Consider the following 16,004-nt stretch of genomic DNA (forward strand, 5'->3'; position numbering starts at 1 on the left):
TCAGTATAGATCTATATATTTATATCTGTAGGATTATACATGGAAATGTGTAGAATTATATCTACATATAGATATATATTTATCATCCAGATATAACTACTGTCTTAGTCTGTTTTGGGCTGCCATAACAGAATACCTGAGACTGGAAAATTTATAATGAATAGAAATTTATTGGCTCATGTTTCTGGAGGCTGGGAAGTCCAAGATTGAGGGGTTGGCATCTTGTGAGAGCCTTCTTGTTGTGTCATCCTATGATGGAAGGACAGAGAGAGAGAGAGAGACAGAAACAGAGACAGAGAGCTTAAAGCTTCAAGCCCTTTTATAAACAGCATTAATCTATTCATGAAAGTTGAGCGCTTGTGACCTAAATACTTCCCAGTAGGCCCCACCTCTCAACACTATTGCATTTGGGATTAAGTTTCCAACACCTGCTATTTGGGGGACACTCAAACCTTTACACATGCACACTTGACCCTTGAACAAAGTGAGAGTTAGCGACACCAACCTCCAGTGCAGTTGAAAATTCACATATCACTTTTGACTTCCCCAAAACTTAACTACGAATAGCCTACTTTTGACCAGAAGACTTACCAACAACATAAACAGTAGATTAACACATATTTTGTATGTTACATATATTACTATGCTGATTCTAGCATAGTATATATACTATGTTAGAGAAAAGAAAATGTTATTAAGAAAGAGAAAATATGTTTACCCTTCATTAAGGGGAAGTGGGTCACTGTCAAGGTCTTCATCCTTGTCATCTTCACAATGAGTAGGCTGAGCAGGAGGAGGAAGGGGAGGGGTTGGTCTTTCTGTCTCGGGTGGCAGAGGCAGAAGAAAATCCACATCTAAGTGGATAAGTATAAGTGTAACCGTGTAGTTCAAACCTGCATTGTTCAATGGTCCATGGTGTGTGTGCATACGTACACATACACATTTATGTGTTTATGTAAATATATATATATGATCAATTTCTGAAACTGCAAAGTTAAAGGGTTTCCAACACTCGTGCCACTGCAATGCACCGCTGTACTGATCTTTGTCAAATGGATGTGACAAACTACATAAAAATAGTGTCCCATATACAGATCGCACTCCATATAACAACAGGCAAATAAATGTTCCATGAAGGAATAAAGAAATGCATGTAAAAATTAACAGAGATGGGTTATGTTAATATTAATTCTACTCTCTTCCTTGCATTTTCCATGTTGATTCACTGGCTCCTGGCTCTGCTGCCCCTTCCAGTCAACTGTAAGTCATATCCCCTTCTCCCTACATAAATGGGGAGCCCTTCAACCTAGAGAAGGAAGCGAATGAAAGAGACAGGCAAAACTGCTGACTATCACATTCAACCGGGGGCACATTCAGAGGCTCTCAATTCAAACATGACCTCTTCATCCAGAACCTTCAGACTGCAGGGGGTAGGAAGGGTACAACTGGATGGACTTCGAGGAAGCCGACAAGCCTCTACCATCGGGTCTAAAACTGGGTGTGCTGTCAGAGAGAAAGAGAAAGAGAACACCTGTGTGGTGTTCTGGGAAATAGCTTTGGTCCGATTTTCAGTAGGATCAATGACCTACCACAGTCTAGGAGCCTTTGCTCTAGAACGCACACCTGGGTTAGACTGTGTGTATTCATTGGTGGGTTTTAGATGAGAAAAATATGGTGCGGGGTGGGTAAGACGTCTTCCTTTCCCAGAATTAACATCCAGTCTCCGGCTGAGAACTAGAGATTACACTTGGTTGTTATGGAGGCCCTCCTTATGCTAGAAATTCAGGTGGAGAAGGGAGGGTCTGGATTCCCCCAGGCCACTGGTAATCCTGAAGTTTCTGACTTCACGGTAAATGTGCCTCCAAAGGGGTCCAATGCACTTAGAATGAATTGCAGCTCCCCACTCTGGTTCCCTACCCTATCTCAGGACCTATGGGTGCAATGAGGTACCAAGGATGACTTAATTCCTTTCACATTCTCTCTGAACCTGCATTGGCAACATGGTTCCCACGGGCTGCCATCGGTCCTGCCCTTCCTGCTGCTTGCATGCCAACAGTGCTGAAAGGTAAGCTTCTCATTCCTTCTCTTTCCCTTTGGGTTCTGTCTGCCTTTGTCCAAAAGGGATCATTGCTGCTGAACTTCGACTGATGTTTCTTCTCTGGTCTGTTCACAGCTTAGCCTCTAATAGAGGAACTAGTGAAACCAAGTGTGGAATTCTCCTTTGATGAACAACAACAAACCCTTTTACTACTCTCCCTGCCAAAGTCAGTTGCCAGAAATTGAGCACTCTTTCATGGTCCAAGCTTCAGGAAGGTCCACACATGGCTCAAGGAAAGCTATTAGGTCTGAGAGCTCAATTCAGGTCTACCTGATGTCGATAATAATATTTGGTTAGACACAATGACTGATACTTTTGCTTTCTGAGGTCAGGTAGTAAAAGCCACCATCATTGCTGCCTATTTAATAATTTCTAGAGATAGCAATCTGGAACAAGTTAGGTGGAATGAGACCATGGCTTTGTCACTGAGTTTGCAAGATTTAGGGGCAGAAGGCTAGGTCAGGAAGTGAGACGATGACTCGCAGAAAGGGTACAAGGCCCACGTTAGGCAGCTTTGCATGTGGAGCCTAATTCTGCTCCTTCTTAGGTGGGGCAATCTTAGAGAAGTCACTTCACCTCTCTATGCCTACTTTGCAAGGTTAAATGAAGTTATGGTTGCAAAACATTTTCAACTCAAGAAATCCAGACTTCACCACCTCTTTCTGAGTCCATGTCTCTGCCCCCACCACACACACATGTGCACACCCTTATGTATGAATCCAATACTATTAGCATCATCATTATGACTACTTACCTCATATTACTATTTCTAACTTTACTAAATGTTGCTTTGAGCCAGGAGCTAGGCTAAGTACTCAGTCTGCATTATCTTCCTTCTTTATTGACATAGCTCTGAACGGGAAATAATATCTCCTTTTTATTTTATTTTATTTTATTTTTTTTAATTTTTTTTTTTTTTTTTTTTTTTGAGGCAGAGTCTCGCTCTGTCGCCCAGGCTGGAGTGCAGTGGCCGGATCTCAGCTCACTGCAAGCTCCGCCTCCCGGATTCACGCCATTCTCCTGCCTCAGCCTCCCGAGTAGCTGGGACTACAGGCGCTCGCCACCTCGCCCGGCTAGTTTTTTGTATTTTTTAGTAGAGACGGGGTTTCACCGTGTTAGCCAGGATGGTCTCGATCTCCTGACCTCGTGATCCGCCCGTCTCGGCCTCCCAAAGTGCTGGGATTACAGGCTTGAGCCACGGCACCGGGCCAATATCTCCATTTTAAAGAGCACAGAGAGTTCATTGATCATCCCACGGCCACCCACTTAGTAAAATGCATAGCCTGGATATCAACCATTCAATGCCCACATCAATATTCCCAACAACGTTAGGCATTAACTACCAGATGAATTTCAGTGACACTGAGAAAGGTGTTGTGAGCTCCATAAATACAGCACTTTCCACTAGCAAACCTAGTGGGATTCTTCAATAGGTAGGAAGCCTCACCCCAGTTAACGTTCCCGTTTTGTAGATGAGGAAATGGAGACTTCTAGAAGGAGTCAGAGAGATCTGAGTCTGAGTTCCTGCATTTTCACTCGCCAGTTGCACAGGTCTCTGCAAATCACATAATTCCTTGGAGGTTCACCTGTCCTCGCCAGCAACATGGGGACAATATCTGATCTCAGAGGGCTGGTGTGGGGTAAACAGAAGGACAGAGCTTGGCTCCTCTTTCTAGAGACAATAAAGGATCATCTTTTCTTCCGCTCCTAGCATGAATGAAGAATGGTTCATGATTGTTGTCCCAACCTCTTTCCCTACTTTGGACGCTCTTCCCTGCATCAAATGCACTGGGGTCTTCAATAATCTCACAGCGTTCTGAGTCTTAGTCCCTAACTGCTTACCACGCATGATCCCTTATGGATTCTACTTCCCAATCTGTTCCCAGCCCCCAGCATCTGACCTTGTTTTTGGTTTTCTGATTATGGCTTCATCTTTGTGACCTCTTGGGGACAACATTCTGGACCACGCACGTAACCTTGGCCACCACACTGACTCTTCCTGGATGGGCTACCATCAGGGATCGTAGGTAAACACTTTGCCACTTCCCAATGCCCCTGGACTGTGCACTCTGGTGGGAAATTTTGAGCAAGGATTTCTGAGTATCTAGTCTGTGCCTGGACTCATGCTTGGGCGATGGGAGCCCAGAGGTGGATCTGATATGATCACTCTTTATAAACTCAGAGTCTGGTGGGAAACAGAGACAAGTAAACAGAAATTAGATTAGAGACGAGTGATGCTTGCTGTCTTTTTTTTTTTCTTTTGAGACGGAGTCTCACTCTGTCACTCAGGCTGAAATGCAGTGGTGCAATCTTGGGTGACTGCAGTGCCTCTGCCTCCCGGGTTCACGCCATTCTCCCACCTCAGCCTCCCGAGTAGCTGGGATTACTTACAGGCACCCGCCACCACGCCTGGCTAATTTTTGTATTTTTAGTAGAGATGGGGTTTCGTCATGTTGGCCAGGATGGTCTTGAGCTCCTGACCTCAGGTGATCCACCCGCCTCAGCCCCCAAAGTGCTAGAATTACAGGCCTGAGCCACTGCGCCTGGCCTTGCTGTGACTGATAGAGGGAGGAATGGGGATTAAGTGGGAATAATGAGGCATCAGGACTGAGGTAGTATAGCCACACTTCCTGAAGAAGAGTTTGTTACATTTGTTGAACTCGGGGAAATCCATTAATGAGAAATATTCCTTTCTGTTGCATTTGCACATCATGCTCTATGTCTTCCTCCTCAGGTCTGATGAGCAGGCTGTCACCGGACGGTAAGTGTCAGGATTCTATCTTTTGAAGCTGGTCTTTCTTTTCTCTTGTCCGCAAGGTCACGCAGACTTATTGAGTCATTTACGCTTTTATGTAGAGTCTTAAAGAACCCTCCAGGTATTATCCAAGCCCGTGTTTTGTTTGAGCTTTGACGTAATGAAAATCTTTATTTAATTATATAAGGTTACAAGTAGAATTTTGCCTAATAATTATGACGCTGTGGTGTTTTTTAAGTTTTAGAAATAGCATAGGCACATGGGAAAATAGTGAGGGAACATAAAATGAGTGTCAAAATCATTCTCTTCACCACATTCCCAGCTCTGCCCTCTAGAAGCAAGCACGATGTCTAGACTCACGTGTATTCTCCCAAGAAATAGTCACACACATGTACATACATCCTTAACTCTTCAAGTTAAAAGTATTATGTGTTTTAGTGATATAACTTTACCTCTTTCAAATATCTGAAAAATGCTTCATGTATACTCCCATAAATTTAATGACCCTCTTGTTCATGGACATTTACTTTTTTCCTAATATATATGTTTTTAGTTTTTAGTTTACTTTCACCCTGTTGACTGGGATTCCTAACATATTTTGATTCCAGTTTTGTTTTAATTTTTAAATTATTATTATTAGTAGTAGTATTGTAATTTTAGTAGAGACAGGGTTTCACCGTGTCGGCCAGGCTGGTCTCGAACTCCTGACCTTGTGATCTGCCCGCCTCGGCCTCCCAAAGTGCTGGGATGACAGGCGTGAGCCACTGCGCCCGGCCCAGTTTTGTTTTATTTTGTTTTGATGTTATTATAAACAGCGCTATAATGGAAATCCTTATCCAATCATTGCTTTTTTTATTTTTGCAAATTCCTATCTGTTAAGTTCCTAAAAGGGAAATGGCTGGGTCAAAGAGTATCTGCCTGTTAAATATGGACAGATGTTCAACAAATTTGCACCCTCATATACAACCTGTAGGGCTGTTTGTTTCCCCACACCTTCAGCAGCATGGGATATTATCAAACTATTTACTTATTTATTTAGAGACGGAGCCTTGCTCTGCTGCCCAGGCTGGAGTGCAGCGGTGCGATCTCGGCTCACTGCAACCTCTGCCTCCTGGGTTCAAGCCATTCTCCTACCTCAGCCTCCTGAGTAGCTGGGACTAGAAGCAACCGCCACCACACCCGGTTAATTTTTGTATTATTAGTAAGGATGGGATTTCACCATGTTGGTCAGGCTGGTCTCGGACTCCTGACCTTGTGATCCGCCTGCCTCGGCCTCCCAAAGTGCTGGGATTCCAGGCGTGAGTCACTGCGCCCGGCCTTGACTTTTTATTTTTGATAATGTGGTGGCCAAAAAAAAATTGCCCCCCACATATTTTTTTTCACAGATGGACTGAACCCCAACAGGAGTTCTAGCTGCATCTATGCACGGCCAGAACCCCCACATCTATCATTCTTTAAATGGACGCAAAGCTTTTTCCTTAAGTAAATAAACTTGAAAAGGACCCTTGAGGCCGCTTCAGTGGTCAGCCAGTGTTACCACTCGTCGTAAGGAGGAGACAACCATGAAGATAAATATGGCGAAAACAAAACGTGATTAAATTATAACTAGACACTGTTTTTCTGCCAAGGCTCTTTGTGCGAAGGTTGTTCTCGCTGTTCAGTGGAAATAAAGACTGGCGGCCGGGCGCGGTGGCTCACGCCTGTCACCCCAGCACTTTGGGAGGCCAAGGTGGGCAGCGGGCGGATCACGAGGTCAGGAGATCGAGACCATCCTGGCTAACACGGTGAAACCCCGTCTCTACTAAAAATACTAAAAATTAGCCGGGCGAGGTGGCGGTGCCTGTAGTCCCAGCTCCTCGGGAGGCTGAGGCAGAAGAATGGTGTGAACCCGGGAGGTGGAGGTTGCAGTGAGCCGAGATCGCGCCACTGCACTCCAGCCTGGGCGACAGAGCCAGACTCTGCCTCAAAATAAATAAATAAATACATAAAAATTTAAAAAATATTAAAAAAAAAAAAAGACTAGCAAGTGTTATGAGTTAAAGATGAGTTAGTGCCATTTTGAGAATTTCTCTCTGGTTGAAAGAGAATTAAAGGGAGAAAAACGTTCTCACCATGTGGCACCCAAGGAGTTCATGCTGAATTCCTGTGTCCGCCTGAGATCTGCTCGGCATCACCAAGCGCTCACCTCTCACGGCTGGAGATGCCCGGCAGGGCGGATGCTAGCGGGGCTTCCCAATACATCCCTATCTGGAATTTCCACCTGGCTCCACTATTTACCAGCACACGCCACCCAGGACAAGTCTGTTTTCTTTCTGGTCCACCAGGATTCGCAGCCCGCACTGCACAGTGTGGTTGTGGGATGATGATAACGTGTCAGAAACACTCAGATATTAGGGAGCCGGCGAAAGTGGATTTGACTCCCTCCCACCCCCACCATTCCATGGATTCTGGAGCCCAAAGTCTTCCTTGTGGTGTCTGTTACTATGTGATGACGGTTTCTGAGTTCTGTCCTTCTTAGGTGGCTAAACAACCATGCACTTTCTCTGTTTTCCCATCAACCTGGAAGTAGAACTCTCCTCCATGGGTTCCCCCAAGAAACGTGCTGTGGGAAAAATCTTACAGAAACCTATAATGACTGGGTTTTGATGAAGATGACAGTGTCAGGAACAGGCCAGCCTCAAGCACATGGTTCCTCGTCTTACCAACTCTGCTCACCTCTCCTTTTCTTCTCTTCCCGCCTCTCCTCCCTCCCACATCGCCTGCGGAGCTGCACAGTCTCCTTTTAACAAGCTCAATAATTCAGTTCTCCCTCACTCCCGTCCCCCCAAATCCATCCACCCCATAAATATCAGCCCTCTGTGCACCAGAAGCTTCCTCCTTGGAATGCAGCCGGACCTTATAAAACACAAAATGTTCTTACTGCACATGCGAAGTGCCTGCCACGAAACCAAGCACCAATCGAATGTAGCCACTGACAGGTATAATGGCGGCGGGGAGTCGAGGCGGATGTGGCGGGAGTCACAGACTCGCGGGGCTGGAAATCATCTGAGTCACTAAACAGCTGGGGAAACTGAGGTCCAGAAGCAGGCAGAGCATCAGAGGCAAGGTGGCTCCTAACAGTAGATTCATTCAGCACCTTAAATCAGCCAATGACTTTCCAAGTATCGCTTTGCCTGGATTCTTTTCCTCCTTATAACCCCCTGAGAGATGTAAATGCCACAAAAGCGACCAGCTCGTCCGAGGACACTTCCAGTGTTAGCTCTGAAACTCTCGCATCCTGGGAACCCCTTTGGTTCTGGGCAAACCAGGAGGGTGAGTCTCTTATTTATGATTCCACTTTTCTGATGAGGAGACGGAGGCACAAGGAGATGGAGTGAGTTGCTGATGGTCACGAGGCTGGTGTGGCAGAGCCAAGATCGCAGCACGGGCCCAAATGGGTCCATGGTGTCTGCTGTTCTTAGGATGAAGGCTGAGGCCCTTCGGTTGACCCACAGGGCTCAGCGTTACTGAGCTCCAGATACCCTCCAGCCACGTCTCGTGCCATGATCACCTACCATCATGCCCCTGAGGTGGGCTCCTTCAAGCCCCCTGCCACTGCAGGCTCCATCCCGCCCAGGAAGACGCCCACATTGTTCCCTCTGTCTGCGACGCTTTCCTCCCTCCTCTTCCACATTTCTTCACCCAGCTAACCCCTGCTCATCTTCCAGGTCTCAGACACAACATCACTTCCCTCAAGACGCCTCCCCTGGTGTCCCCGCAAGGTCAGCAACCATCGCCCCCTTAGAGGTTCCCACGGAACCCAGCAGGTCTACCCAGAACACTCGTCCCACCCAAACCCCACTTTTGATGCCTTTGCTCCTGCTTCTCTCTGACTAGTCTGTGAGCACCCTGAGCATCTGCCTTGCTTTCCACTGCACCCTCCATACCTTGCGTGATGCCCAGCACACAGGAGATGCCTCATAAACATTTGTTAGAAGGCTTGACTGAGTGCTTGAGTCTGTGTCTTTACCCGTAAAATGAGTGAGTTGGGTTACCCCGTCTCCAGTAGCATTTCCACCTCTGCCCTCCTCTGACTGGTCAGGGATACTCAGTCTGGTCGCTGGTGTCTGGACCCATGTCTTAATGCTGATTTCTCTCTGCTCTGCTCCTCCATTGCAACCTGGGCTGCCTACATTCTCACCTCCAGACAGGACAGAAGAAGAAAGTAAGTACTGTGACAGTTTTTGTCTCTGAAACTAGATTCTCATAATCCCTGCTGAGCCTTCAAACTCCTTTAAGAAAATGCGGAGTGGCCGGGAGCTGTGGCTCACGCCTGTAATCCCAGCACTTTGGGAGGCCAAGGCGGGCGGATCACGAGGTCAGGAGATTGAGACGATCCTGGCTAACATGGTGAAACCCCGTCTCTACGAAAAATACAAAAAATTAGTCAGGCGTGGTGGCGGGCGCCTGTAGTCCCAGCTACTGGGGAGGCTGAGGCAGGAGAATGGCGTGAACCCGGGAGGCGGAGCTTGCAGTGAGCCGAGATTGCGCCACTGCACTCCAGCCTGGGCGACAGAGAGAGACTCTATCTCAAAAAAAGAAAAAAAAAGAAAAAAGAAAATGCCGGGGAAGGGTAGGTCCAGGCCCCAGTGTTTAGCCATTGGCCTGGCATCAGGAGCATCATCAGAACAGACTCTGCCAAAGAATCTAAGCTATACTGTGCTGGTAAATGTCTAACAACTACCTCTGCAAGGGGAGAATGGGAAAGGGGGCCCTGGTTTGTAGTGACGGCCACTTCCCACCGTGCAAATACTCTGACCATGCCTGACTTCAGGAGGCTAAGGGTCTGACGGCTGCATTGTACAATTCCTAAACTTTAGTAATTGTCTCTTGTGAGCTAGCTTCCCTTCTCTATTAAATATAAATATGTAAACAGTTTAAAATATTTTTACAATTTTGAATGGAGGAATAATTGAATGTCCTGTACTGCTGATTCTATTCTCTTGCTCACTCTTCTCCATCCTGACTCCCTGAATGCTGGTTCTGCTACTTCCTCCAGTGAAAAGTAAGTTATTTTTCCTTTCCTATGGGTCACTTGGAAGTTTTCAGATGCTGGGAAGAAGAGACAACAAGGAAAAGAAGGGAATCTTTGGATAGTTCTTCTCAAGGCAGAACACAAGTTGAGAGGGCCCCTCCATCTGCGCCCCCCTCTCTGAAGGGGTTTCGGGGTGGGCTGCAAGCCCCAGATGGTGTGGAGAGCCGCGCGGGTGTCCGGGGTGCAGTGGATCTGGGCTACATGCAGGACTGAGTATGTGAGCCCTTGGCATATCACGTCCCGAAGCTCACAGGACCACTGCCCCAGAAGACAAGAAAGCATTGAGTTGTACGTATTTGTTGGGAGGGCCATTGAGAAGAGAACCGAAGAGGGGCACCTCGCTCCTTCCTCAGGCTCTCTCCCTCCTGACCCTCGGGGGGAGAAATGAGAGAGAACCCTGGAGGCTCAAAGGGATGCTCTAGTTTCTTCCTAATCTCTGGAAGATGAAACCCCATGGAAATGGAATACCTGGGGCTTCTGTCCACCTGGATTAATGCGTCTCTAAAGGAGTAAAGTCTCAAAGAAGCATCTCGAGTCACCCATCCTGGGCCCCAGCCTGTCCCATTGAATCTGGAAGACACTTTATTTCTCTTTTTCGGGAAGGTCTGTTCTGAGAACCACAGGGTGGGAGGAGCGAGGAAGGAGGCATCACTAACTCCTTTCTTTTCCTCTCCTCTCGGTGCCTCCACTGCTGCCCAACAATGCCCACTGGATCTTCTGCTCCTGGCATCGCATCTCAACAGTACTGAAACGTAAGAGTCTTGTTTCACATTTGACCCCTTCTGTTTTGCTCCTGCTCTCGTCTCTGCCAAGGGAGGTCCACTCTTAGCCATGGATCATCTCTCAGCTTTTGACCATCTTTCTTTTTTTTTTTTTAAACTCAAGGACTGGGGAAAAATAGCTATATTACCATCACCTTCAAACAGATGAGGTGTCTCATGGCAACCAATCCCTCCTCAAATCAGGCATTCATGTAATGCCATGATGATGATGGTGACAACAGTGAGGAAAATTTACAAAGAGCTTTCTAGGTGCCAGGTGCGAGGCACCAGAGCAGCACTTTTCAAAGTGTTATGTGTAGTTATTCCCCGCAACTTCTTCACAAGGCAAGTATTACTCATCTGCACATGACTGAGGGACAAACGTTAGGTAACTAGGTCAAGGCTGGGCAGCCCAGCAGTGACGGCGGGTTATGGATCCTGGGCTGCGTGACTCAGCAGCTTAACCACGGTGCTGTGCTGCCTCCCACTGCTGTGTGGCTCAGACTCAGTTTCCCCAAGAACATCTCTGACCATTTCATCACGCTGTTCCCTGAAAAAGGCACTGTTTGCCATGTGGGTAACACACATTTTTAAAACAGTCTTGAAACGGTAGTAAAATACACAAACATGAAATTTACCATTGTAATCTGTTTTCATTTTTTAGAGACAGGATCTTGCCCTGTTGTCCAGGCTGGAGTGCAGTGGTGCAGACCTCCTGGGCTCAAGCAATCCTTCTTCTTTAGCCTACTGAGGAGCTGGGACTACAGATGTGCGTCACCACGCCTAGCTAATTGTTTTTGTTTTGTTTTTGTTTGTTTTTACTTTGTTTTACTTTTTTCTTTTTTTACTTTTTTGTTTTGCTTTGTTGCCCAGGCTGGTCTTCAACTCCTGGACTCAAGCAATCCTCCTACCTCAGCTTCCCAAAGCATTGGGATTACAGGCATGAGCCACTGCACCCACCTTAACCACTTTGAAGTGTGCGATTTGGTGGCACTTGGTGCATTCACAATGGTATGCAACCATCGCCACTGACTCCAGAACTTTATAATCACTGCCCCACCAAAATAAATACCCATTAAACAGTCACTCCCCATTCTCCCTCTGACCTCAGCCCTGGCAACCACCATCTCACCTTCTGTCCTTGCAAGTTTGAGGATTCTAGGTACCTCATTGAAGTGGACTCATACATGGTGTGGTCCTCGGTGTCTGGTTTCATCACTCAGCACAGTGTCCTCAAGGTTCAGCCACATGGTGGCCTGTGACAGTGCTTCACTCCCTTTCATGGCTGAGTAATACTCCATTGCATGGATAGACTGCATTTTTTAATCCAGTCATCCACTGATAGACTTTTGGGTTGATTCTACCTTTTGGCTGAGGACACATTCTTTTGGTCCACATTCAAAGCCATCTGAACCCCAGTTCTGAGACACTATCCTGTCCATGCCCCGCACCCACCTCCAAACCCCACTTCTACGCAGCTTGAGCCTCAATGAAACCCAAGACATCCTGATATGAAAAAACAAATTGAAAAATGGTATCCTGCAGCTCACGAGCACGTTCTGGGTACCAGGCATGGCTGTAAGTGCTTGACTCATGATAGTCCCCAAGTCATCATCCTTGTTTTACAACTGAGAACACTGTGGTAAGAAAGGGGGAGTCGCTTGCTCGTGGTCACACAGCCAGTCAGGTGCAGAGAACATAAGCCCAGTCTGGATCCCCAAACGGTGCTATTAAACAATGCAAACGCGAAAGTGTTGAAAATGGCTCAGACTAACGAGGTCCCTGCCTCATCCCTACACTGGAAGTATTATCATTATAATTGTATGGTGTATATATTGTAAGGAACATAAAATTATGCTAAGAAAGGGAAAGAGGAACTGGCAGAGAGTGTGCACTGTGGGCGCCGGTCCTGATGGCACCACCTTCTAGTTCTGTGGGCTTCGGACCCTCACCCCGAGAGGCTTAGCCCTCCGGTCTGTACAATGCACATAATAGTTCCAGCCTCGTACGGTTGTGAGGAGTAAACAGGATCGTGCACTTGGCAGGATGATTCCCAACTGGGGAGATTTTGCCCCTCAGGGGATACCTGGCAATGCCTAGAGAGATTTTTGGTTGTCAGAACTCAGAGAGGTGGTGGGGAGGCTAATGGTATGTAATGGGGGGAGTCTCGAGATGTTGCTAAACATCCTACAATGCACAGGACGCCCCACCCCCACAACAAACAAACTACCCAGCCCCAAATGTCACTCGTCTGGAGGTTGAGAAACGCCCGCTGAATAGAATGTCTGGCACGGGATAAAAACTCAGCAAGGGGCTGTGAGGACCACCTCATTTACGTTTGTTCTGAACACTCCCATGTCTGCAGGAGGCCCCTCTGCCCTGCTCCTTTGGCCCCTTTTCCCGGGCCCTTCTCCAGCCTCCGTCCTCATGCTGCACTGACAGCACCTCGCAAACTGAAGGCAGACCCAGCCCTGCTCCAGGAACAAGCAAAACCCAAACCCAGCAAGAAAATCCCAAACACCTGCCTAAGGGCCCACCTGGTGCCAAGCTCTGTGCTGGGCGATTCACGTGGGTTCTTTCTCTCAGACCCTCACATTAACCCAGGATGCAAGTGGTTCAGTGGAGACAGCCTGAGTTTTAAGGCAAACGGGCCTGGGTGGGAACTCTCCTCCCATCACCTATAATGTAGGTGTAACTTACCCAAACTCCCTTAGATTCTGTCTTCCTACCTGATGGATGGAGATAAGATTTTCTGCTTGTTTGAGAATTCAATGATATAAAGCAGGGATCAATCGGCAATTTTTTTTTTCTTTTTTCTGTAAAGCACCAAATAGTAAATATCTTAGGCTCTGAGGGCCAGGTGGTCTCTGCTGCCACTCACTTACTCAATGCTGCCTTTGTGGCCTGAAAGCAGCCACAGACAACACACAGTGAATGGGCATGGCTGTGTTCCAATAAAACTTTATTTACAAAAGCAGTAGATAGCACATTGTGAATGGGCATGGCTCTGTTCCAATAAAACTTTATCTACAAAAGCAGGTGTCAGGATGTCCACCCACCGATGCATGGGTAAATAAAATGTGTCTATTCGTACAATGGAATGTTATTCAGCCACAAAGGAAGTGCTGACACAGGATACAACATAAATCAGCCTTGAAAACACAGTGCTCAGTGAAAGAAGCTAGACCCAAAGTACACAGGGTATGTATGACTCTATCCCTATGAAATGTCCACAGCAGGCAATTTCCACAGACAGGGAAAGCAGTTTAGCGGTTGCCTAGAGCCACAGGAGAGCGGGGGATGAGCCCAGAGAGATGGAGAGTGACTGCTCAGGGGCACTGGGTTTGGAGGCAGTGGCCAACGGGCACATGGTTTCTTTTTTGGGTGATGAAAATGTTCTAAAATTGATTATGGTGATGGATGCACAGCTTTGTGAATGGACTAAGAAATACTATCTTGTACACTTGATGGGTGAATCGTAAGTTATGTAAATTATATGAATTTACATAAGTTGTTATTTTTAAAAAAGTTCAGAAAACAACAACGGGTGGCGGGATGGAATGTGCCACCCCTGGATAAGTATGTAGGTGCCTACATTAGAGCGACACAAAATATACGGAAAAAAGGCCCGGCGCAGTGGCTCACGCCTGTAATCCCAGCGCTTTGGGAGGCCGAGGCAGGCGGATCACCTGAGGCCAGGAGTTCTAGACCAGCCTGGCCAACGTGGTGAAACTTCTGTCTCTACTAAAAATACAAAAATTAGCTGGGTGTGGTTGCGGGCACCTGTGGTCCCAGCTACTCGGGAGGCTGAGGCAGGAGAATCGCCTGAACCCGGGAGGCGGAGGTTGCAGTGAGCTGAGATTGTGCCACTGCACTCCGGCCTGGGCAACAGAGTGAGACTCCGTCTGAAAAACAAACAAACAAAACAAAACAAAAACAAACGGAAGAGCTGGGAATGGCAGGGCAGCTCCCTTCCCAGCCTCACCTTGCTGCTGTGCAAATCCTGCAAGTCACCGCATGCCCCCCCAACCCACATCATGCAGCCTCTGACTGTCCGCCCTGTTCACCGCTCCATGTCCTGACTGCTCAGCACGACCCACCCAGGGCTCTGCTCTCCTGCGTTCCCATCGCTCTGTCTTCTGATGTTGTGATCTTTCCCTACATGTGGCCTCCTCTTCCATGGCTCCTTGGAACTCCACACTCTGGGCCTGTCTGCTCCCCTGACCTGTCTTGCCTTCTGGACCCCATCTCCTTCTGGATGGACATCAGAGATCCTAGGTAACACCTCACTCCATGCTTGCCTGGGACTCTGTGGGAAGCTGGTCTGGGAAAAATGCTTTTTAGGGCTGGGCAGGGTGGTGGAAAAGCTGAAAGATAGATCTGATGAGCTCATAGCCTCACATCAACTCACAGTCTAAGGGAGGTGGGGAGATGGACAAGTAACAGGCAGTGAAATTACAACAGGAATCCGTGTGGCACGGGAGGGAGGTGGCACTGGGGACAGTGTGAAGGGGATCATGCGGGCAATCCAGCAGGGCTTCTTGGAGGAGGAGTGGCTTGGGGAGAGCCTGCTGCACCTGCTGGTCTGGAAGTGTTTATCATGCTGTCCCTTTTGACTCACGTTGTATGCCCCTATCTTTCTTAGGCTTGCTGAGCCTCCAAGTACTGCATGGTAAGTCTGGTGACTGTGCTATTTTATGTCCACTCCTGTGCACAGAAATATAGAGGTAGTGGCTTTTTCTTTTTCTTTTTTTTTTTTTGAGACGGAGTCTCGCTGTGTCTCCCAGGCTGGAGTGCAGTGGCGTGATCTCAGCTCACTACAAGCTCCGCCTCCCGGGTTCACGCCATTCTCCCGCCTCAGCCTCCCAAGTAGCTGAGACTACAGGCGCCCGCCACCACGCCCGGCTAGTTTTTTGTATTTTTAGTAGAGACGGGGTTTCACCATGTTAGCCAGGATAGTCTCGATCTCCTGACCTCGTGATCCACCCGCCTCGGCCTCCCAAAGTGCTGGGATTACAGGCTTGAGCCACCGCGCCCGGCCGGTAGTGGCTTTTTCTATGGTGGCAGCGGGGGCGGGGGGACTTAAATATCATCAGACTTTACACTCTTCATCCCCATCATCATCTGCATCATAAATGTTTAATCTGTTTTTATTTGTCCAACAGATATTAACCGATGTTAGCTCTCCTGTACAAAATCGTATTCTAGGTGTTAGAGATGCAGCAGACGATAAAACAGATAGAAGTCTGTGACCAAGTGGAACATGTATTCCAATCAGAGGAGAAAAACAAAGAGCAGTAGTTACGGGTCTGCTGG

At 47.5% G+C, this 16,004-nt stretch overlaps 2 protein-coding genes and 1 long non-coding RNA gene across 35 annotated transcripts in view; 1 reads left to right on the forward strand and 2 right to left on the reverse strand.

Moving 5' to 3' along the window:
• The window catches only part of ZSCAN5A (zinc finger and SCAN domain containing 5A), a 130,433-nt gene that overhangs the window by 61,237 nt on the left and 53,192 nt on the right, over positions 1–16,004 (reverse strand). The window lies entirely within an intron of this gene.
• The window catches only part of EDDM13 (epididymal protein 13), a 38,233-nt gene that overhangs the window by 8,727 nt on the left and 13,502 nt on the right, over positions 1–16,004 (forward strand). The window contains exons 3-11 of one of the 2 annotated variants that reach the window (XM_077975649.1): positions 1,255–1,260; positions 2,057–2,065; positions 4,117–4,125; positions 4,833–4,859; positions 8,561–8,614; positions 9,040–9,057; positions 9,892–9,897; positions 14,958–14,966; positions 15,334–15,360. In XM_077975649.1, coding sequence (XP_077831775.1) covers positions 1,255–1,260; positions 2,057–2,065; positions 4,117–4,125; positions 4,833–4,859; positions 8,561–8,614; positions 9,040–9,057; positions 9,892–9,897; positions 14,958–14,966; positions 15,334–15,360 — 165 coding nt within the window. 2 annotated transcript variants of the gene reach the window in all.
• LOC144337106 (uncharacterized) overlaps positions 151–16,004 on the reverse strand; it is a 32,171-nt gene continuing 16,317 nt past the window's right edge. For both annotated transcript variants that reach the window (XR_013409728.1, XR_013409727.1), the window contains one exon: positions 151–15,678. This is a non-coding gene — a long non-coding RNA (uncharacterized LOC144337106). The remainder of the gene's footprint in view (positions 15,679–16,004) is intronic.

This window comes from Macaca mulatta, chromosome 19, assembly GCF_049350105.2.
Source record: "Macaca mulatta isolate MMU2019108-1 chromosome 19, T2T-MMU8v2.0, whole genome shotgun sequence".
NCBI lineage: Eukaryota > Metazoa > Chordata > Mammalia > Primates > Cercopithecidae > Macaca > Macaca mulatta.